The 23647-nt window shown below is 42.4% G+C and overlaps 1 protein-coding gene across 1 annotated transcript in view; it reads left to right on the forward strand.

The window, feature by feature from the left end:
- The window catches only part of LOC111224547 (SH3 and multiple ankyrin repeat domains protein 3-like), a 29270-nt gene extending 8390 nt beyond the window's left edge, over nt 1–20880 (forward strand). Inside the window, exons 2-25 of the mRNA XM_022749087.1 lie at nt 3134–3305; nt 3489–3692; nt 4276–4347; nt 4650–4758; nt 6190–6341; nt 6916–7045; nt 7250–7287; nt 7458–7574; nt 7705–7782; nt 8146–8212; nt 8343–8562; nt 9710–9885; nt 10005–10118; nt 10272–10347; nt 11371–11453; nt 11917–12041; nt 12144–12276; nt 13419–13499; nt 14555–14685; nt 15121–15214; nt 15573–16187; nt 16659–16952; nt 17404–18709; nt 19837–20880. Of these exons, the coding sequence (XP_022604808.1) occupies nt 3138–3305; nt 3489–3692; nt 4276–4347; nt 4650–4758; nt 6190–6341; nt 6916–7045; nt 7250–7287; nt 7458–7574; nt 7705–7782; nt 8146–8212; nt 8343–8562; nt 9710–9885; nt 10005–10118; nt 10272–10347; nt 11371–11453; nt 11917–12041; nt 12144–12276; nt 13419–13499; nt 14555–14685; nt 15121–15214; nt 15573–16187; nt 16659–16952; nt 17404–18709; nt 19837–20431 (5178 nt within the window). The 5' untranslated portion in view covers nt 3134–3137 and the 3' untranslated portion in view covers nt 20432–20880. The remainder of the gene's footprint in view (nt 1–3133; nt 3306–3488; nt 3693–4275; nt 4348–4649; nt 4759–6189; nt 6342–6915; nt 7046–7249; nt 7288–7457; nt 7575–7704; nt 7783–8145; nt 8213–8342; nt 8563–9709; nt 9886–10004; nt 10119–10271; nt 10348–11370; nt 11454–11916; nt 12042–12143; nt 12277–13418; nt 13500–14554; nt 14686–15120; nt 15215–15572; nt 16188–16658; nt 16953–17403; nt 18710–19836) is intronic.
- The last annotated feature ends 2767 nt before the right edge of the window (nt 20881–23647 follow it).

Genomic DNA, 23647 nt, shown 5'->3' on the forward strand with positions numbered 1-23647 from the left:
AATAACACAATACAGTTTATAATAATGTGTCAGTGAAGGCAACACTTGTATCTCAGAATAATATGCTACAGCACTAACATTACTTTCAGTGACTTTCAGCCCTCCAAACTGAATCTGGCAGCAAATAGAGCCGGAACGATTAGTCGATTAATCAATTAATCAATTCTTAGATCGACAGAAAAATAATTTTGATAATTATTTAAAAAAAACAAGTATTTTGATAATTGATTAATAATTTAAGTCATTTTCAAGCAAAAACAGTGAAAAAAAGACAAATATTTGCAGATTTGAAAATCTCAAGAAGGAAATTTTCTGCTTCTCTTTGTCAAATATCTTTATTTACGTTTTTATTTATCATTATAAACTGAATATCTGGGGTTTTTTGGACTTTGGGTCAAACAAAACAACACATTTAATCTTTCATAGACTAAAAAAATTTACCAATTCAGCAGATTAATCAACATTGAAAATTGCTGCAGCAGCTGGAATAAAAGAAAAGAAAAGAAAAGAAAAAGTTTCCTGACCAGCCAGATAGCAAAATTATTCTGGTGAATACTTGGGCCTATATACACCATGACTGTCTGGGCCACTTTTAGTGCACACACAGATAAGCCGTCCTTCTGTCAGCCGACACTGCCGGATAACAGCCAGAATCGGCCCAGATGCGGCTCTGTAAGGCTGTACCTAGGAGCAGTAGTGCTTTGTGCTAAATGCTAACACTAGCAGATCTGCATCAGTTTTCACATCTCACACTCAGCAAGAGAAACAATAACTATAATTCCCAAAATGCCAAATGCATTTGTTAACAATTTTCATGTAGCAACTAAATCATTTTAAGGGAAATAAGGAATGGTTATTAAAATTAGCATTGTGGCTAATTCAGTAAAATCCTGTCATGTTACCAAATAGTCCAGCAATTTATATTTTTGAAGCAAAACTTAAAAATGATCAATTACTACCAAACATTACTGATGAAACAGTTTCCTCTTGAAACTGAGTTTTTAAATATTAAATATAATATATGATATAATAGTGAAACCCTCAAGTTTTTTTCAGACAGGCCTTGATTCAAAAGTGGTGATTCAACTGTTTTCTGAAACAGTGTGATATTTCCCTGTGTGAGTGTGTGTGTGGACATGTAGCTGAGGGTGAAAAACAGGAAGTGATGTAACATCCCGAGGCCATTATTAGCGCTGCAGAAGGTGGAGGTCAGACCGGAGTCAGCCGACAATCTGAATAAGATGTCGTCCCACCGTCGGAGAGGGATCCAGCAGAGAAGATGTCTGGACTTAATTACATTAACATGTCTGTGTAACGTTCTGGTCTGCAGCCTTTATTACTGTTATCACTTAGACCTGGATTTTAAAATGCAGAAATGTCTGCGGCTGTGAGAAGTGTCTGTGGGAGGCTGTGAGATTCACGCTAATGTCTCATACAGCTGTTAATGTTATTGTAATAAACAGACACATTTTCTGAGACGTGTTTCAGCCAAAAAAAATAAAGTCAAATTATAAGATGGAGAAAAGCTGCAGTTAAAAGTTTAGTTTTTAACCATTTCCATGCTCCTCTAAACTCCAGACCTTTATAAATAAGTAAAGATGTATTTATATAGCACCTTACACAGATAAAAAATCACAAAGTGCTTTACATTATAGAAAATATAAAAGTTCAGGAGATAGGACAATAAATACAAATACTGTGCATTGACAATATAACACTATATCTGTTGGATGTGGCTTTAATTACACTGAACGATCCTGTCTGTTTGATACGAAGCGTCATCATTTTGGCGCTAACGTATTAGTAAGTGTCGGAGATCAGAAAAAAAGTTTCCCAGTTTTAATTGAGACTTAATTTAAACTCATGGTTTCAGTTGAATATGTCATGAGCGCGACCTGGTGCTAAACATGGTGTACAGCTGAGGATGATGGGAATGTCGTGACCCGGTGGTGGCGCCAAAGGAAAAGAAAATTCAGTTTACAGTGATTTATCTATCGTCTAATCTTCTCATTTCAGTGGCTGAAATCTGCAGATATTTATATTGTTTCACTATTTTAATAATGATAATAATAATAGTGATAAAAAGAATTACAAGATATTATCAGGAGGAAACCATTTTGACTGGACCTCATACACTAAGTCACAGTAACTCTCCTCCTTAGCAACAGTCCTTAGTAACTCGTTAGCTGACGAGGTCTGATCTGAAGATGATCTTGTAAGAAAAGACACGGTGTGATTTCTGCCCTTGATTAACATATTCTGTGATGCGTTGATCAGTGCGTCGTCCTGACATTTTCCGTTTACAGCGCTAGAAGTTTCCATCTGCATCTGATTAACAAGGTAATTACAACGAGAAAACAAGCTTTGTTATCTCGAGATAACGGGATAATTATCTCGTTATGTCGGAGCCTCTCTCCTGATAATATCTTGTTATCTTGAGATAAAGGGATAAAAAAGTATTTGCGAGTTTGGCATTTCTCTGCTTCCGTATGAAACAACATCATTGTAACTCACAAACAGTAAATACAATAATAAATTAGCACAACGGTCACAGACGACAATAACGAGTTCAACAAAATTGTTTGTACTTAAAATTTCTGATACAATGAATTAATCATCAAAACAGTTGCAGATAATTTTTCTGTCGTTCGACTAATCGATTAATCAATAACCCAGAGCCCAGAGTGAAACCTTTATAACGCTTGTCTGGTCCAACTACTAATCCAAACAAGTATTGACATGTTTTGTCATTTTAACATGAACTAAATTAGATGCAGATTGATTTTTTTGTCAATCGACTAATAGATTAATCAACTAATTATTAAAGCTGTAGTTTGATTTATAGTAAAGCATCATATTTTACAGGCTCTTTGTATATTTTGGATTCAAAAATCTTAATTTGTAAAGTAACTGAAGCAGTTGGATCCATTTAAATTCAGTAAAAAGAAGAATTCTCCGCTCTGACATGTTCAGTACTGACGGAGAGATGAGGGAAAGATAATTAAAACAGCTTTAATTACTTTGAAAACAGTTTCCACCTGATGATGAGTCAGTGTTTGTCCTCAGACCATGATCATAATGTGTGTGTGTGTGTGTGTGTGTGTGTGTGTGTGTGTGTGTGTGTGTGTTGCAGCCACATGCCTCTGAGTCCGGCTGCTGACACCAAACATGATCGCCCGCGACAACAGGCGGTTACTAACGGCAACCCGACAGGCTCTGCTGTTGCCAGGGACGACGACGCGGATGACACGCCCCCTGGAAACAGCATTGTCGTCCGCATTGGCATCCCGGACCTGCAGCAGACGGTAACACACATGCACACACACACACACACACACACACAGTGTATATGTATATATGTAAAAACCTGGAGTACACAGGATGAAATGAATGAATCAGCAGCACAAACCTGTCTGTCTGTCTGTCTGTCTGTCTGCCTGTGTGTCTCTTTCTCTGTCTGTCTGTCTCTCTGTCTCTGGCTCCCTCAGAAGTGTTTGCGGTTGGACCCAGAGTTACCAGTTTGGACCAGTAAGCAGAGGGTTCTGGTGACGTTGACTCAGTCTCTGTCGGATGTTTTGAACTATGGTCTCTTCCAGCCGGCGTTCAACGGCCGAGCCGGAAAGTTTCTGGACGAGGAGCGCCTGCTGAAGGAGTATCCTCTGCCCCCCATCACACCCATCCCCTACCTGGAGGTGAGTGGACGATTCAACAAATCACGAGTCGCCGGCGACGGTCAGAGCGGGAGCCATATTGTTTTCAGGTTGTCTGTCCGTCTCATTCTCGTGGACATGATATCTCAGTAACACCTTGGTGGAACTTCTTCAAATCTGGCGCAAACATTCAGTAGGACTCAAGGATGAACTGGTTAGATTTTGGTGGTCAAAGGTCAAGGGTGTGGTGACCTTTGGTCTTGTGAACACGATATCTCCATACCGCCTTGAGGGAATTTCTTCAAATTTGGTAAAAAATGTTCACCTGAGCTCAAGGACAAACTGATTAGAATTTGTTTTGCACAAACATTCACTTGGACTCAAGGATGGACTTATTAGATTTTGGTGGTCAAAGGTCAAGGTCAAGTTTAGTCAAGGCGTTACTGAGACATCGTGTCCACGAGAATGTGGCGGACGTACAGGCGAAAACAAAATGGCTCTCGCTCTGACTGTCTGCTATTATAACTGTCATTAACTAGTCTTCACTCCCATAAACTACCACTAACCATAACTAGTGAACTGTACGACCTCCAGTAACCTTTCATCCTTGATTTTATCCTCACAGTTTCGTTATAAGAGGAGAGTTTACACACAGAGCTACGTGGACGATAAACAGCTGGCCAAGTTACACACCAAGGTACACACACACACACACACACACACACACACACACACACACACACACACACACACACACACACCGAAGTGGCTTTTGATGAATTACTTTATGTGCAGCAATAAAGAAAAGTTTTGTTTTGCATGAAACCTCGTTATCTTTCCTTCAGTGGTTTAAAAACAGAATTATAACAGTGTATAAACTCTCTGCTGAACAATGACACGTGTTTAATAAGAAACCTGCTGCAGTGACGTCTCCACCGAGGAGACTCGTCTGGGGAGATTACTACCGTTTTCTTCAGGTGTGACGTTGTCGTTTTTCAGGCCAACCTGAAGCGGTTCATGGAGCACGTTCATCAGAAGAACGTGGAGAAAGTTTCCAAATGGCTGGAGAAAGGCCTGGACCCCAACTTCCACGACTCTGACAGTGGGGGTGCGTACAAAACACACACAGCTGAAACACACACACAGCTCTCTCATTATGTTATGTTTGTTTCATTAAACACAAACACTAACAAGTCTGACGTTTGTTTGGTGTCATATCCTGCTACATGTTTGACATGTGTTTAGCCTAGCATAGCACAAGAGGAAACTGCTAGCATAGCTCCATCAAAAGGAAACATACTTTCTGATTATAAAGAGTTTATAAGCTGTAATTAATGACTTTATTAATGTTTAATAAATCATTTGATGATGCTTATAAGCCCTTTATAAGAACAGCTTTTGTGTTGCCAGGTTGTGGGAAATCCTCCTTCAGCCAATACTTCTTACCTCTTGAATTCATAAGGGAGATTTCAGATTTTTAATTATATGCTTAAAGGAGCTATATGTAAGTTTTTGCTAAGGCTACATAGCTAACGTTAGTATTAACAGCTGTTTAATACAGGTTAGAAGAAATTTTGTGAGTTCAGCATCAAACTCACCAACAGCTGTCCCCAGAGGTGGAAAGCAGCGGTGATATTAACTTGTTTTGCTTTTAGTTCAATCACCATTTTCTTCTACTGAATTTAGCATGCTAACCAGCTAACCCCAGCCTGGCTGCACTGTCTCGTCCAGTCTGAAGAAGTAGCTCCTCAGAGGACACATTATAACCTCTTGTCTTGTAAATACAGTGGCTGAATTGGCAGCACAGAAAACTTACATACAGCACCTTTAATTATATTTTCTGTGAGTTTAATCTTGTTGTATATGAAGATTTTATTCTCTCAGATACATGATCCTGATGGAAATGTAGTAAATCTCTGTCTTAAGAGTTTAAAGGTCCTATATTTTATATTTTTCAAATGTTTTATTTGAAGTGTTGATCCATCAGAAGATATAAAAACCACCTCAGTGTAGTTTTACATCTCCTCTCTCAGGCTTCTCTCTGGAGCTCTAGTAACAACAGGTCGGTGAGCCAATCAGAAGAGAGGAGGCTCTGAGCCTCTCTTCTGATTGGCTGACTGTTTTCTGAATGATCCAATGAAAATAAAGCAGATTTCAGGTAAAAACACTCAGAGAAACCAAATCCTGCAAGGTTTGGATGGTGGGTCCAGGTGGGCGGGGCTTGGTGACTGCTTTGTTGTGACATCACAAAGTTCCAGAAGTCCTGACGGCTGGTTTTAAGGCTCAGTTTCTGAATACAGGCTGTGTGCATTTCTCTGTGGACTGAGGCTTTGATACTTTCACAGTATTAATATAGAAGCTAGAGCTGATCTATAATCACACTACACATGGACACAGACCTTTACACTGGATGGAGCTTTAAATATGATGTAAAACAACAATACTGAGGACATGAACTCGTGTCCTCGAGGAGAAAGTGTGTTTATTTTGCTCTGATTGTGTAACAGTAATAACTGAAGTTTGTCTCTTTCTGACTCAGAGTGTCCTCTGACTCTGGCCGTGCAGTTGGAGGAGAGTTGCGAGCTGATTAAAGTCCTTCGCAGCGGTGGAGCTCACCTGGACTTCAGGACCAGAGATGGCATCACAGCCCTGCACCGAGCCGTCCTCTGCAGGAACAGCGCTGCTCTGACTGTGAGGAAACACCAGCCTCTTGCTGTGTTTGTCCCATTTTTTATTATCGGGGCCTGAGGGCAGGTTCAGATGGAGGCTGAGCAAAATCTCGAAAGGATGAGTCAAAATGCAAATAAAGCAAAGAGAAAAATTGTCTAAACACACCCTCAGGACCCTTATAGCCTCAGTGTTCAGGAACAGCTAAATCATCAGTGTGTTCTCTGGTCCGTCACTGTCACATTATAGGATGTAATGGAAGATGCAGCCTCTGAAGCCTGAACATGTCGAGTCTAGCTTTGCTCAGACGCTGGGGATCTCGTGGCAGCTCCTCTCAGCTGCACCGACACCTTCTCCAACACCCGGGGCCAGAATTACTGAGGCTTCGTACTCTGGTTTTTCAGACGCAGATGTGACTCATTCTGTCTCCGAATGTATTTATCAGTCGCAACTGTCAGCGAGTGTCTGCAAGGTGCATTTCTACATCTCTGCGGTTTAGGCAGGATCAGGATCAGGATCAGGATCAGGATCAGGACTGAGGTGGTGAGTTTTGTGGGGAAAACACAGTTTAACTTGTGAGTGCTGTCCTGGTCCTCAGACCCTGCTGGACCTGGGCGCGTCTCCGGACTACAAGGACAGCAGAGGTCTCACTCCTCTCTATCACTCTGCCATGGTGGGTGGTGCCCCCTACTGCTGTGAGCTGCTGCTGCAGGACCACGCCAGCATCGGTACGGAGGCTCCACAGTGTCAATCCAGTGTGTGTGTGTGTGTGTGTGTGTGTGTGTGTGTGATGGCATCGCTGCTGACCTTTAAACATCGCTGTTCAACTACTTTTAATAACCAATAATTTAGATTGTGTTTTTTTAGAAAGAAAAAAAAAACACTTCACTGTTGAAACACTGCTGAAAGACTTCTTGTTGTCATGGTTGCAGGGATGACTGATGAGAATGGGTGGCAGGAAATCCACCAGGTGACACACACACACACATACACACACACACACACACACACACACACACAATCAGTTAAATTACTTGTACTGATGAAAAGTTCAAACTCTGTACAATTATGATTGTGTGTGTGTGTGTGTGTGTGTGTGTGTGTGTGTGCGTGCGCGTGCGTGCGTGTGTGTGAGTTCAGGCATGTCGCTATGGTAACGTGCAGCACTTGGAGCACCTGCTGTTCTATGGCGCTGACATGAGTTCCCAGAATGCATCGGGAAACACCGCACTGCACCTCTGTGCACTCTACAACCAGGTAACACACACTAAATCTGAATAGTGAATAGTATATATTTTTACACCTCAGTCATGTTATTAACAAACTCTGTGTTTTTATGTCAATGTTTATTCTGTAGTAAATGAAATAATCGTTGATGGTTTTGCAGGACAGCTGTGCCAGAGTGCTGCTGTTCAGAGGAGCAAACAAGGACATCAAGAACTACAACAACCAGACTGCCTTTCAGGTAAAATGAAAATAAAACTACAACAACCAGACTGCCTTTCAGGTAAAATAGAAACTGAACTACATTTGGTAACCGTAGTTAGAAACATGAAGGTTTTTGTGTCTAGAAAACTTTTTTTTACTTATGCGTGATCTCATCAAATTGTAAAGTCTAATAGAAAGACAAACAACAAAATGTGAATTAATCCGCTGGTGAAAATAGTCCCCAACAAATTCTCAAAAGTTTTATCAAAAGTTTGTTTGATAAAAACTGAAAAAGTATTGAAAAAACCCAGAACTTTGCTGATCCAGCTGCTGTTGTTATGATAATACTTTTGTGTGTGTGTGTGTGTGTGTGTGTGTGTGTGTGTGTGTGTGTGTGTAGGTGGCGATCATTGCTGGGAACTTTGAACTTGCAGAAATCATTAAGATCCACAAAACCTCTGATGTTGGTGAGTTGGCTTAGAGTTTAAACATGTTTACATCATGTGTGTATTATTTGCACATATTACAGTAGCTGGTTACGTTAACTCTGTGTGTGTGTGTTTGTGTGTGTATATATGTGTATATGTGCCCAAGTAGTTCCCTTCAGAGAAACTCCCTCCTACACCAAACGACGCCGGGGTGGCGTGACCAGGCCGTCGGCTGGAAATGGTCTTTCATCTCCACGTTCTCTGATTCGCTCAGCCAGTGACAACGCTCTGGAAAGCCCCGCCTCCTCTCCTGGCCCCTCCCTCCAAAGCCTGGAGACACACCACGACACTCACACACACTCGCTACGACGACACACACGCCGACTCAGGTACACACATTTAAGACACTCGTGTGTACAGGTGTGGTTGACATTAGTACTGGTATAGTTGACAATAGTACTGGTGTAGTTGACATTAGTATGGGTGTAGTTGACATTAGTATGGGTGTAGTTGACATTAGTACTGGTGTAGTTGACATTAGTACGGGTGTAGTTGACGTTAGTATGGGTGTAGTTGACATTAGTACTGGTGTAGTTGACATTAGTATGAGTGTAGTTGACAGTAGTACTGGTGTAGTTGACATTAGTATGAGTGTAGTTGACGTTAGTATGGGTGTAGTTGACATTAGTATGAGTGTAGTTGACATTAGTATGAGTGTAGTTGACAGTAGTACTGGTGTAGTTGACATTAGTATGAGTGTAGTTGACATTAGTATGAGTGTAGTTGACATTAGTATGGGTGTAGTTGACATTAGTATGGGTGTAGTTGACATTAGTATGAGTGTAGTTGACGTTAGTATGGGTGTAGTTGACATTAGTATGAGTGTAGTTGACATTAGTATGAGTGTAGTTGACATTAGTATGGGTGTAGTTGACATTAGTATGGGTGTAGTTGACAGTAGTACTGGTGTAGTTGACAGTAGTACTGGTGTAGTTGACATTAGTACTGGTGTAGTTGACAGTAGTACAGGTGTAGTTGACATTAGTACTGGTGTAGTTGACAGTAGTACTGGTGTAGTTGACAGTAGTACTGGTGTAGTTGACATTAGTACTGGTGTAGTTGACAGTAGTACAGGTGTAGTTGACATTAGTACTGGTGTAGTTGACAGTAGTACTGGTGTAGTTGACATTAGTACTGGTGTAGTTGACAGTAGTACAGGTGTAGTTGACATTAGTATGAGTGTAGTTGACATTAGTACTGGTGTAGTTGACAGTAGTACAGGTGTAGTTGACATTAGTACTGGTGTAGTTGACAGTAGTACAGGTGTAGTTGACATTAGTACGGGTGTAGTTGACTGGTGTAGTTGACATTAGTACGGGTGTAGTTTGCTTCAGTAGCAGTTGACAACAGTATTATTGTAGCTACTAAAGCACACTTACAGCACTCGGTTATCACTGAGTAACCATGACGACTGTATCTTTGGATGCTGCTGGGCCTTTAAGCATCTGGTTTACAGTCTGACCTGCCTGTCCGCAGCCCGAGCGGTGGAGGTCATGTGGAGACCAGTCCCCCGTCCTCCCCTCCCCTGACCCCCCAGATGAGGAAGAGGAGGCTGTATAGTGCCGTACCCGGACGCACCTTCATCGCCACCCGATCCCACGTCCCCCAGGGGCCCGGCGAGATCCAACTGCACCGAGGCGAGAGAGTGAAAGGTCAGACAGAAAAGACGATGTTGCATTAGACGTGTGTCGTTCTGCATGTCGTGAAAATACCACCATGTTTTGAGTCCTGACAGTGACTAACAATGAGCGTGTGTGTTGTGGATCTTCAGTGCTGTCTATAGGTGAGGGAGGATTCTGGGAAGGAAGTGTTAAAGGAAGAACTGGTTGGTTTCCTGCTGAGTGTGTTGAAGAAGTCCAGATGAGACAATACGACCCCAGACTGGGTAAAAACTATAAATATAAATGTATTAAAAATTTAATATACACACCTACTGTATAGTGAACATTTAGATATTATGTAAGACGTGTTTAAACTTTAATTTTACGACATATATTTGTAAACTGTGGTTCATTTTAAATGCTCATTTATGTTTCAGAGACGAGGGAGGACCGCACTAAGAGACTGTTCAGACATTATACTGTAGGATCCTATGACAACTACACCTCCTACAGGTAAAACACCAGTACTACACCACCTGCACCAACACTACACCACTCACAGATACAGTGGTTTTAGGTGGATACAATTATTAACCATTACTTTACTATTTATTATGAAGTTAACTTTACATAGTCAGGTAAAAATATTACATCCAAACAATAGCATTATAATAAAATAATATAAAATAAGTAAATGTTTTATGCCAAATCATAAATAAATATCATTTATTATTTATCATCATTTATTAATAACTCCTGATAGTTATTTTAAAGTTTAACTAAATAAAATGATAATGTCTATTAATTATTTATATGTAATTTATCAAGTATGATTTATTTACTTTATTAATTCATCATTTTAATGAAATAGAATAATGAACTGCCGCATCCAATGAATAATGAATATGTTATTTTATTATTGCATTTTGAATGTGTACATCTACATTGCTTAGTGTAACATCAATTATAAAACTAAATCAGTTCAAATGAAGTAATGGAAAAGATCAGTGATGGCTATGAATAATAATAAGAAATTTTATTTACCTAACACTTTTCATAATGTGCTGTTTTCACAAAGTCCTTGAGAAATCAATACAAAAAAGTGGAATCAGTTTTATTTACATCCGCCAATTTTACAAATCACAACAGAGAGGGAAATAACAGTCAAGTTAAACTAATTAAAAACACACTGACAATATTAGGTGGATAAACATTTATTAAGAATATGGACACAGGAGTGGATACAAGCTGGAGGTCAAACTGTAAAACTGTGTAAAAATGTTTTAATGTTTAATTTTAGATTTTTTTAGGCAGATTATTTTACACATCATGGACCTGTGCATCTGCTGTAACCCTAACCCTAATGTTAACGTAATGCAGCTTTTAATCCAGTTTAACTGTCCCGATACTATTAATATTCATATTTAAATCAATATAACACATTTATTTACAATTTAATATATTGACGTATGTGATTTTAAATCTCCAATCTCTAAATTTAAGATGAGGTGAAAACGTTTGTGTCTCTTCTGTCAGTGACTACGTGATCGAGGAGAAGACGGCCGTGCTGCAGAAGAGAGAGAGCGAGGGATTCGGCTTCGTCCTCAGAGGAGCTAAAGGTAGAAACAGAGGGATGAGCGGATGGATGGACGGATGGAGGAGTGGTGGGTGTTTGGAGGTGTTGAAAAAAGAGGAAGATATTTAAAACAGAGTGAAGTCTTCAGAGGAAGAGCAGAGAGCTTTAAAACTCCTCGCTGTGTTGTTTCATAATAACGACACAGTCCGCTGAGTCTCTGGTATCCATGGAAACCATGAAGACCACATCCTTCGTCCTGACGTGATTATTACAGCGACAACGAGCAGTGATTTAAAAAACGGAAGCAGACTGAGAGTTAATTTATTCTATTATCTCTGCTGTAAATTCAGTTTTCTTTTTTTTCTTTTACTGATCTCCATGTTTCTCAACATAGAAGTCTAAATACTACGATTCCCATGAGCCTCAGCTGTAAACTTGACCAGCCCCGTAGCGTCAGAATCAAAATACCAAAATAAAACATTATTTCTGTCTCTGCCTGTTTCAAGCTGAGACGCCCATCGAGGAGTTTGCCCCCACCCCGGCCTTTCCCGCTCTTCAGTACCTGGAGTCAGTGGACCAGGGGGGTGTGGCTTGGAGGGCGGGGCTACGGACTGGAGACTTTCTCATAGAGGTAACACCTGTCCTCTCACCTGTGGCATCATAATTAAAGCATTTCAGTGTAATCAAAAACAGTGTGTGTGTGTGTGTGTGTGTGTGTGTGTGTGTGATCCAGGTGAACGGCAGCGACGTGGTGAAGGTGGGACACCGGCAGGTAGTCAGTCTGATCCGACAGGGAGGAAGTCGCCTGCTGATGAAAGTCGTGTCTGTTTCCAGAAAATCTGAGTCCAACCTGATCAGGAAGAAAGGTCCCGCCGTCATTATTCATTATTATTTATTCATTTATTTATTCATCAATATTCATTATTATTTATTTATTTATTCATTATTATTAATTATTATTTATTTAGTTAATTCACCTCGTGAAGCAACCAGCTTATTTTTAAGGAATAATTCTTGTGTCATTTCTTTTATTTGCTTATATTGAAACTTATTTTTGATTTAAACTGTAAAATTGAGGTTTATTAAACAAGTTTTACATATAAACTATGAACTGAAATTCAGTTGTAAGGAGCAACAGCCAATGGAAGAACTCCAACTCAGTCACATTACATTCAGCTGACCAATGGTGGAACTATGATCACTCAGTCAGTCAGCGACTTCGTGATTATTGAGCCAGCTCTGCTGTTGCGTTCCAGATTAAAATGACATCAATACAATATAATAATTATAGCTGAAATGATTAAGTCGCTCAACAAAAACAATAATCTGCGATCATTTTGATGATGACATGAATCATTTCAGTTTTGGAGCAAAAAAAGTGAAAAACAAAAAACATCCTCAGATTTAAACTTTAACTTTAAACAAAGAGACTTTGCTGTTTTTTTGTTTCATATCATAGAATTTCTTTTGGTCTTGGACTGAAAGATCTAATGTCCTGTCATTGTTGACTTTTTCACACCTTTGTCAAGCAGGTTTCATCCTTTATGTCGGCCACTGAAACAAGATTTTGGAGAGAATAAATGTAGGAGGGGCACCTCGGGGCGACGGCCTGGATTTGAGTCCGACCCGAGGCCATTTGCTGCATCTCATCTCCTCTCTCTCTCTCTCTTCCTGACTTTCCTGTCTCTCTCTTTCTGTGACTGTCAGAATAAAGGCAAAAAATCTCCAAAAAATAACTTTCAAAAAAAATTTTAATGTAGGAAACACTGCCCCAGCAATTAGTCATAAAACTAAAAATAGGCCTACGTCTCTCAACAAGAGAGGCGGTGATCGCTTAAAGAAGTCTCTCTGAAGCTGCTGGTTCTGGTTTATTATGACAGATTTGTCGACTCTACCACAGAGGATCTGAAATCACATCTGAATTTCGATATAATACTGTAATGATATTTAACTCAAAGGCCAAAAAGCCAAGTTATTGTCACTTATTTTTGCTTATTTTCGTTTTCAGCTCCACCCCCTCCGAAACGAGCCCCCAGCACCTCGCTCACACTTCGATCCAAGTCCATGACCGCTGACCTGGAGGAGATAGGTGAAACAAACACACACACACACACACACACACACACACGCACAGTGTTAAATCAAACTGTAGGAGTGCGTGTTGTTGACCTTTGCTCTGTCTGCAGCCAGGAGGAGACGTTTTGGTGAGTGAGTCACGTGAATCTGACGGTGCAGCTGTTGTTGTGTTTGTGGCTTTAGTATTAATGTGTGTGACGGTGTTGTAAAACTGGCATGATGTTGGACTGATGTTGGACTGATGTTGGAAAGATGGCATGGTGTTTCAGTCCGGGCTGTATCCGAACACGTCCTCAGTCTAAATATGTTTCAGGGAATTTGGAGGTTTAATGACTTAAAAACAAGTTTACAGTCTATTAGTGTTTTTCCATCGGATGGTAGGAACTCGACTCGACTTTTTTCACTGCAGAGAGAATCTCCTCAATGCAACGTCTGCGCCTCCTCAGTTGACCGTTGTTTTAAAAATGGTGGGTTTGTTCAGAATAGTGATGACACAATAGTGACGCTTCTTCTCTGACCAATCAGCAGTCATCAGCTCACCTGGAACCTCTGCGTAGGTGATGTTCTATTCACAACTTTTACCTGATTAAAAAGTCGAGTTGAGTCAGTACCATGCAGTGTATGGAGGGAAAAATGACATAAGTATGAATAAATAAATAAATAAATAAATACATGTAGAAATAAATAATTAATATATGCTAGCTATTTCTGAAATTTTACATTTATTCATTTATTTCTGTATTCTACATTCATACATGGGCTATACCATTAGGCTTACACAAATTGATAATTGTCACGACCAAGTCCAGACAATGGTCGTCAATTGAAGCTGTAACAGAGTCAGCTCCTCGTTACTTTTTTCTAAAGTCATGGCGAGATAAACAAGACCTCAATATTTCTAAGATCCTGCTACGACCCTGGTAACTGATAGTAACTGATGACTTTGTTGTGGTGTCATGTTGTTGTTGCTGTTGTTGTTGTTTTTGTGGTCATGCTGTGATGGGATGAGGCTGTGTTTGAGTATGTTTTGTTTTTGTTTACGTTGTTCTCTGTGTCTCTTCCCTCCAGAGAAACTGGACGAGATGTTGGCCAGCGGTCAGCAGGAAGTCGTTCTGAGGGGCCGTCCGTCAGACGACTTTAGAGCGGCGACGGTCAAACAGCGGCCAACGAGCCGACGAATCACGCAGGCCGAGATTAATGTAAGACGAGGTTCAATTTAGGGAAACATGGTCCTGATGTTGCGTTTATGTGAAATCATAAATACCGGCTTCCAGCTTGTAAACAGTTTTCTCATCAACCTCCCAAGTTGTAATTTCGACTGGGTGAGTCAGATTTTTCTCAAAGCTTAAACACAGACATGCCTGAACACCAAACAACCATGGACAAGTCTGTATTCAAGGTAATTAAACCCAAACTTGCTGACAATAGCATCTTTAGTTAATCTTCATTTTACCAACACTGTAATCATACAAACATGTTGAGTTCTCCCAGGATGTGAACGCCTGCAAGAGTGACTGTTAGAGCCTGACACCAGCAGCTCTGTTTGTCTCAATGAGCTCAGGTTACATGAGGACAGTGCTGAGTTTGGATCTTATGGCAAAAGTCCAATATCTTTGTTTTGTGTGTGTGTACAGTCGCTGTTTGAGCGGCAGGGTCTGGTGCCTCCCTCCGCCCCAGAGAAGAGCACCATGGCTTTACCCAGGGGAATGTCAAGAACAAAGAGTTTTGGTGAGACACGCACACACACACACACACACACACGCGCGCCCACACACACACACACACACACACACACACACACACACACACACACACACACGGTATTGCACAATCACTTACGGGAATAGTTTTACTGTTTGGGAAATAGGCTGGGAAGATTAAGACAGGAAGCAGATGGCCTCGCTCTGTTCACTGTTGGACATTTTGGAGTATGGGTGTGAGCATTCCTGTAATTGTGGGCAATTAACAAATTAATAATACCTGGAGAGAGCCTGTGAAGGACTTCAATCAATCATGAATCATTTGGATCAATGTGTTCGTTGGGTGTTTTTATTTATTTATAACATCTCCATGGTTACCACGACAGGCACACCTGAGGACGACAGGATCACCGCTCTGATCAATGAGAGTCGGTTTCCACGGAGCTCCTCGCTGACGGACAGCTTCATCCCTCCTCCTCCTCAGACAGCCCCGCCTCCTCCTCCCTCCGCCGCCTCCTCCACCTCCTCGCTCTTCCTCCTCGACTCCGGCCCGCCTCCCTCCTTCCTCCCCCCTCCACCCCCGGCCCGAGGGGAGGGGCTGACTCGCTCCAGCTTCAAGCCGGGAGCAGAGCCGCGGCTGCAGGAACTCTCCGATTCGCCGACGAGGAGCCACGCCCACGCCGAGCGGCAGAGGAAGGCGAGGTCGATGATCATCCTGCAGGACACGCCACCGCCGCTGCAGCCTGACGCGCATGCCGCCGCTGCAACGCACACGCTGCACACTGCCACACACACCGCCACACACACGCTTCACACTGCCACGCATACCTCCACACTGTCTCTCCACAGCACCAGCCCCGCCCTTGGCCACTCACCACTGTCACGCCGTCGGGGTCGACCAATAGAAAACCCTTATGCTAATGTGGGACAGCAGGCACCACCCACCAAACCACAGAGGAGGAAGTCACCTTTGTTGAAACAGCTTCCTGTAGAGGAGCAGGGTTAGGAACGGTCACACTTGTTGTCTTTCTGATGTGTCTTATTTCCTGGGTGCATCATGGGAAGTTTTGTAGCACCTGCAGTTCCAGGTTTTTAAAAATGCTGGGTGTATAACAATGAAAATGCTAGCATACTTGACCAATAGGGATGATCTTTTTAAGCCCCACCCCAAAAGTTCAGTCAGAAGGTACTACCCCCTGAGCAAGTACGTTTTTTGTGTCTTCCAGGAACTAGTCGCTTGTTCCTCTGGTTGAAACACACCTATTGTGTAGTTACATGGAAAACAGCGAACATGCAAAGAAATAGATTGTGCGATTGATTTTTGTTGGCTCAAATTAAATTACTCTTATTTTGTGGAAAAAAGGAGGTCCCTTTATTCACAGTGTCCTATTATGTGCTCAGGATTGAGAAACAAATAAAATGACATTGCTCCTTAATCATCAGTCTGACTGCTTGTATTGTTCTTCTTCTAGGACTTGGAATCAAAGATCATGATCCATCCAAATTAGACGGAGGCGGGCCTGGCAGCCCCAGCAGGGCGGAGTTGTACCAGCAGCAGGTTCTTTCAGAGCGCGCTCGGGTTCAGGGGCGCAGGTCGTCTCTCTTCCTGTCTGTTGAAGGGGCGGGATCAGAAAACCAGGTGCCGCCGCTCCTGACTCAGAGCCATTCAATGGATGACCTCGGCGAGCTTCCTCCTCCCGCCCCGGTCCTATCACCTTCACCGACACCTCACACCTTCCTCCACCCACTGACAGGGAAACCGCTGGGTAAGTCCGTCAGCATAACCTTATATTATCTCTTTTGCTGTAGAATTTTGTATGAGTTAATGACAATAGTGAAGTAACACTAATCACTAACGTTCCCTAAGGACATCTGGTTGCTGGTGTAATGCATTTTTTGTCCAAGTAGAAGCATTCTAGTTTGTAGATCCAGCACAGAACCTCGAGGTAGTCCACAAAATAAAAGGGGAACTAGGACAGTACTGTGAGGTACTCATCAAAATAGTAGTAGAGGACCTAGGATGGATCCTTGAGGTACTCCACAAAATACTAGCAGATGATCTGGAACAGAACCCAAAGGTATTCCACAAAATAGAAGAGGACCAAGGACAGATCCTTGAGGTACTCCACAGCTCAGAAGAGAGTAGATAATAGGTAATCAGTACCTTGAGTCATAGTAAACTGTCTTTTGTACACCTTTCTCCTTTTCTCTCTTCAGACCCCTCCTCTCCACTCGCTCTGGCACTTGCTGCACGAGAACGAGCACTTACCGCCCGAACACCAAGCCCCGAGCCTCGGACTAAACATGCATCAGCCTCCACTACGCCCATACCCACCCCAGCCGCCAGCCCCGAGGGCAGACACAAGCGCACCCCTATGGCCACCCCGCAGAGCAGCCCTGAGCCCCGATCCAAGCGCACCACCCCACAGACGAGCCCAGAGCAGCGAACCAAGCGCACTACTCCTCAAACCAGCCCTGAGCTGAGGCATAAACGCATAACCCCACCCCTGTTCCCTGATGGACAGGTGGAGCGTCCAGAAACAGAGGGAGGAGTGACGTCACCTGCCGGCCCCTCACCTGAACGTTGGAGACCTTCCCCTTTGCCACCGCTGGCCAGTGAGAGTCACTCTGCTCTGATTGACAGGCGCAGAAGTCTCACAGTGGGCAGCTCAGAGGAGGAGGGCGGGGCTTACACAGTGACACTCCCACCAGCATTGTTGTCATCCAGTGATGAGGAAACTAGGGAGGAACTGCGGAGGATCGGTCTGGTGACTCCTCCCCCTGCCTTTGCCACTGCTCCTGCTCCTCCTCCCCCATCCTCCCTCACCCTATTGCCACGACGAGGTGGGGAGGGAGGGGGAGTAGAGAGTGGTCCTGACTCCCTGGGTAGACGAGGAGAGGAGGATGAAGGAGGTGATGAACGGCTCCATGACAGCTCCTCCTCCCCCAGCTCACTCCCTCCCTCCATCACTTTGGCCTCTCCTCCTGCTCCATCCTCCCCCTCCTCCCCACCTGCTGCTCACCCATCTCCTTCATCCGCCGCCACTTCCCCATCAGGCCTAAAGCCTCGCCTTCGTTCGCCAATTGGCAGGGGCCGCTCGGCGCTTCGAGACCCGCTGCTGAAGCAATCTTCAGACAGTGAGCTCCTCCCCTCTGCTGCATCCTCCTCCTCGCCCTCCTCGCCACTGTGTTCATCCCCCACAGGTGGCGGTGGCCGGCAGCCACGCTACCTATTTCAGAGGAGGTCCAAGCTGTGGGGGGGTGGGGACGACCGTGGGGACGAACGCCGGGGCCTGAGCCCGGAGGAAGGAGGAGGCCGTCCGGCAGCGTTGGGAGGTCAGGGGTCAGGGTCAGCTATGGATCTGAGCAGCCGGTCGGCTTCAGCCCTGGAGCTGAGCGGCAGGGCAGGGTCTGGACTGGATCTGGCTAATCGGCTACAGCTGCTCAACAAAGACAGTCACTCTCTGGGGGAGGAGCCGAGCCCCCTCGACCCGGGCCGGAGGTCACCAGTAGGAGGTGCCAGGTAAGTTGAACTGCCTCACATTGTAAATACTGCAGTACCGCTCACCTGATAGTACTACTGTGTGTGCAAGTGTGTGTGTATGTATGTATGTGTTTGTGTATGTGTGTGTGTGTGTGTGTGTGTGTGTGTGTGTGTGTGTTGTAACTTAAATCTATTTGTGTTGTTCCAGATGTGTGGACAGTGGAGAGAGTAAATCGTAGGTTTTTATCTCTGGTAAACATTTCTTGTTATCGCTAAGAGATGATTTTCATTAGCTAACAACTAACTAACATTCATCTCCTTTGCAGACGACTAACTACTAAAAATCTAAAATTACTCTCCCAACTGACTTTGGGATAAACCCTCAGAATTGACTGTTCGCTAAACACCTCCGCTGAAAAATAATATCTTAGCACAAACGTAACAAGTCATGGCAGACCTGTCAAGCTTTGTGTTTAACAGTGTGTTTGAATGGTAGCATTGGTCTTTCATAAGAACTCATATGCTTTCAAAAACCAAAAACACAGGAACAAAAGCAGGATAAAAAAGGAATAGATTAAACAGTGTGTTCATCCACTCAAATAAGCTTCAAACATTAGCATGTACGATTTACTAGCTCGCTAGTAAATTCTAGCATCTACGGTAATACCTTAATGTTACTTTGAAGGCAAGAGTTAGCATATATAGCATACATATCAACATCTTCGTTGCTTGTCCAAGTGTGTTCTATAGCAAGTTAATCATGCAGAACAGTTGAACGGTGTGTAGCTGTGTGAGATTTATATGGTTTTTGCCTGTGTTATATTAGCATATTAGCATAGCATATTAGCCTCAGTCATTTAGTATACTATTGTGTTTGTAACCATATTTAAGGCGTTTCTCACAAATTTCTCATTTTAAAATGAGTCAGCTGGAGACAGTGTTTCAACCCTTATATTTAACACTAGCATTAATTAGCTAGCTGATAAAAATATGTTAATGACAGTTGTAAGTTAGGCAGGCAAAGTTGACATCATCTAGAAATGAGAGGATGCTACACTAATTAAGGGGCTTAGGAAAGGATCAGTTACTAACTCCATGTAAACTCAGCTGATAACTGAGGTATTAATGATCTTTGTGTCATAAGTATCCTGTTTATTGTGTTGCAGGTTGTTCTCCAGCCTCGGTGAACTTCACACCATCTCCCAGCGAGGATACGGCGCCAGCTATACAGTCCGACCAGGAAGTCGCTACCCAGTTACCCGTCGGAGCCCCTCCCCCTCTCCCTCCCCCTCTGATAGGTCAATAGGGCTCACCTCCTCCCCCGCGCCCTGCTCTGAAAGGCCAGATCTGAGCTCGGGTCGCGGTCTGACCATCCTGAAGTCGTCCAGTCTCAGTCTCCCCTCCGAACCAAAGGAGGTTCGGTTTGTGATGCGAAGCGCAAGCGCACGAACCAGGTCCCGTTCCCCTTCACCTTCACCTCACGCTTCACCTTGTCCCTCCCCAGTCCTCAGTGGCCCCCTGTTGGCCCTTCGGCCATGGAGGCAGCGGCCCCTCAACCTGTGGAATAAATATGACGTGGGTGACTGGCTGGAGAGCGTGGGCCTGGCCGAACACCGCCAGCGCTTCCAGGAGCACGAGATCGAAGGCTCCCATCTCCCCGCCCTCACCAAGGAGGACTATGTGGAGCTGGGTGTCACCAGACTGGGACACCGTATCAACATCGAGAGGGCACTCAGACAGCTGCTGGATGGTTCCACTTGACCCCTCACCTCTGACCACTAACCTCTAGACATCCTGAATTGTGACCTCATAACCCCTGACTTCTGGTCAGACACTAGGCCATGTCTTTGACTAGGATATCTTTGCAGTGACTGAATCTTTAGACCTTTTTACCAACGTGGAACCCAGCTCTCTGAGTGATCTCAGTGGCATTTTGTCTCATCAGCTCTTTGATCAACTCAGTGTTGTGAAGAGTGTTAGCACCACAGCTCTGTGTCCGGCGTTCAGCTTTGGTTTGACGTCTGTTAACATCTAGTGCCTACTAGTGCTACATCTCAGGTTTCATCAGATCTGTGGACAATAGAATTTATCAGCAGCACAACAGCTGACAGATTCTTATCAGTGAAAACTAGTCAAATGAATTCACACAGAGACGACAACACTGTCCATTATGGCTACAAACAATTGATTTCTCAATTAATCATTTAGTCCAGCGGTTCCCAAACTTTTCAAGTCATCCAGATAATTTCATTTTAAGACATTTAAAAACATTTATATACAATTTATATATATATATATATATATATATATATATATATTAAAATTTTTAATAAAATTAGATTTTTTTCACCAAAACTGTACTGTTTTGCAAATGATTTGTCAGCCCACTCGCAATACCTTCGCTGCCCACCAGTGGGCCCCAACCCACAGGTTGGGAACCACCAATTTCGTCTATAAAATGCCAGAAAACAATTATAAATCTTCCTATAGCTGAAGTAGAATCAAGTTGCTCGTTTTGTTCAATCAACCGTCCACAACCCAAAGATATTAATTTTTCTATCATAGAAAACACAGGAAGCATATTTTTGTCTAAAGCGATAACATAAACATAGACTTTTAAGAAATTATTAAAATTGCTGTTGATTTATTTTGTCGACCAACTAATCAATTAATCCACTAATTGTATCAGCTCTATTCTTCGTCTGATTTATGTCCATCGTGATGGATCTGAGTGGCTGCGCCGTAACAGCTAACATTTTACACCAGCTAGAGCTAGTGTTTCCAAAAATTTATGTAATGTAGGACAACAGATTTATTTTTATGTGTTTTCTCTGTATTCTGATCTGAAGTACGGAAAATATGATAAAATTTATCCGAAATTTTGAAAATTTCAAAAATTTCTCAGAAAATTCTGAAAATTTCTCAGAAAATTCTGAAAATTTCTCTGAAAATTTCGAAATTTCTGACTTTGCGTTAGAAATTCTCCTGAAGGTAGTTCACTGTAATCCATTAATTGATTGATCGATTGATCTAAAAATGTCAGAAAATGTCTAGGTCCAAGGTGACGTCTTCAAATGTTTTGTCCGATTAAAAGTATAAAACCTGAAATATATTTATTTTACAGATAGCAAACTAGCAAGCATTTACATTTCGGATCTCAACAGAAGCTGTAGCCGGTGAATTTTAGCCATTTTTGCTATCATAAATTGATTGTTTAATTCATTAAAAATAATTGGTGAATAATTTTCTGCCGATTTACTAATTGATTACTCTACTAAACGGTTCAGCTCTACCATCCACACACAGTTTTGTTAACATACGACAGACCAAGCGATCTGGACGCAGAGCTCTTCTGCCAGTTTCAGCAGGTGAAGACGCGTTGATCAAAGAGCTGATCTGACAAATACAGCACAGACATGATGAGACGGGTTCTTTTCTTTGTGCCATTCTGCTTCCCCAGACGAGATTAGCTGGACTTCTGCTAGCGGAGCTGGAGGATTAGCGAGCGTACTGGGAGTCTCTACCTTAACAACGGGAGATTAAAGCTGAGGATACGTCTCCGTTCCTTTTTCAGAAAGTTCTTGTGACTTAGCATTTTTTTTTTTCCAAATATCACTCATGAAGAATTTGTGTTAATTTTGATTTCATATCTTAATGCAGATCATTTAGAATTTATGAATAACAAGTAATAATAATGTGGTGGTGATGACTTACAGAGTTTATAATAGTTTGGAAAATGATTTTGAGTTCCTTATGATTTGACAATGAGTTGAATTTCAAGGTCGTTTCGGTGATGTTTTGGAATTCATGATGATTTGTCAATGAGTGTGACTTTGTGCTGATGTGCTGTGTGTTTCAGGGAGAGCTGCAGCAGAGCTCCAACTGTAAACCTCTCTGGTTTCTAACCTGCTTATTGAGGGCTTTACTGTACATGGTGCTATCTGTTTAAAGCCATCTGTACAGAAAATACTCCTTCTCCTTCCCCTCCTACACTTCCCTCACACTGACACCTGAAGCTCTTCGGTTAACCCCCTTAACTCTAGTGTGTAATTCTGAATTAAATCAATCACTTACGGCTGTACCTGCCGTGACCCTCTTGCAGTAAATGGTAACTCGTCAGAAACAGGCCATAAATGGAGTTTCCTCCCTGCCATATTGGGGATTTCTTCCCTGCCATATGTGGAGTTTCCTCCAGACCATATATAGAGTTTCCCAGAGGCCATAAGTGGAGTTGCCCAATTAGAGTTAACCATGCATTCATTTTAGAGCTGCAACTAACGATTAATCCAAAGATTTATTTTCTTGATTAATCGTTTGGTCGATAAAACATCAAAAAACCATCATAATAATTCTAGAGCAGAACATTAAATGTCTTGTTTAGTCAACCCAACAGCCCCACATTCTTCAAAATTAACCACCGCGCACTGAAATTATTTGATGGTTAATTAATTTCAGTTCATTTTGAAGATGTTGATGTTCATGTGACCAACTGGCACCTGATCACTAATACTGACTTTGCATGAGACTTCTGTTCTTCGCTCCCCAAATTATTCAGTTTACGATCATGTAAGACCAAGAAACTTTCACATTTGAGAACCTCAAACCATCTTATATTGAGTTTAACAAAATTTCTCCACACAAAAAGACGTGATGTCACGTTTCTGATGTGGGTAATAATTAAACACTGATCACACACAAAATTGTGGGACCAATGCTACATTTTGTCGTGAATATTGATAACATATTATCAGAAACTTAATGCGACCATTCCTCAAGACATATTTGCTTATGATCTCTCTTTCCTAGAGCCCATGGCGACCTCATTGAATTTCAGTCCAAAGCCCAAAAAAATTATATTAAAGAAACGGAAAAGCAGGAAATTCTGATGTTTGAGATCCTGAAACCATCAAATGTTTGCATGAAAAATGACAATCGATCAACTGATTATTAATATAGTTAATCGACGATCGGTTTATC

This window comes from Seriola dumerili, unplaced genomic scaffold (genome assembly GCF_002260705.1).
Source record: "Seriola dumerili isolate Sdu_G_001 unplaced genomic scaffold, Sdu_1.0 BDQW01000138.1, whole genome shotgun sequence".
NCBI classification, from domain to species: domain Eukaryota; kingdom Metazoa; phylum Chordata; class Actinopteri; order Carangiformes; family Carangidae; genus Seriola; species Seriola dumerili.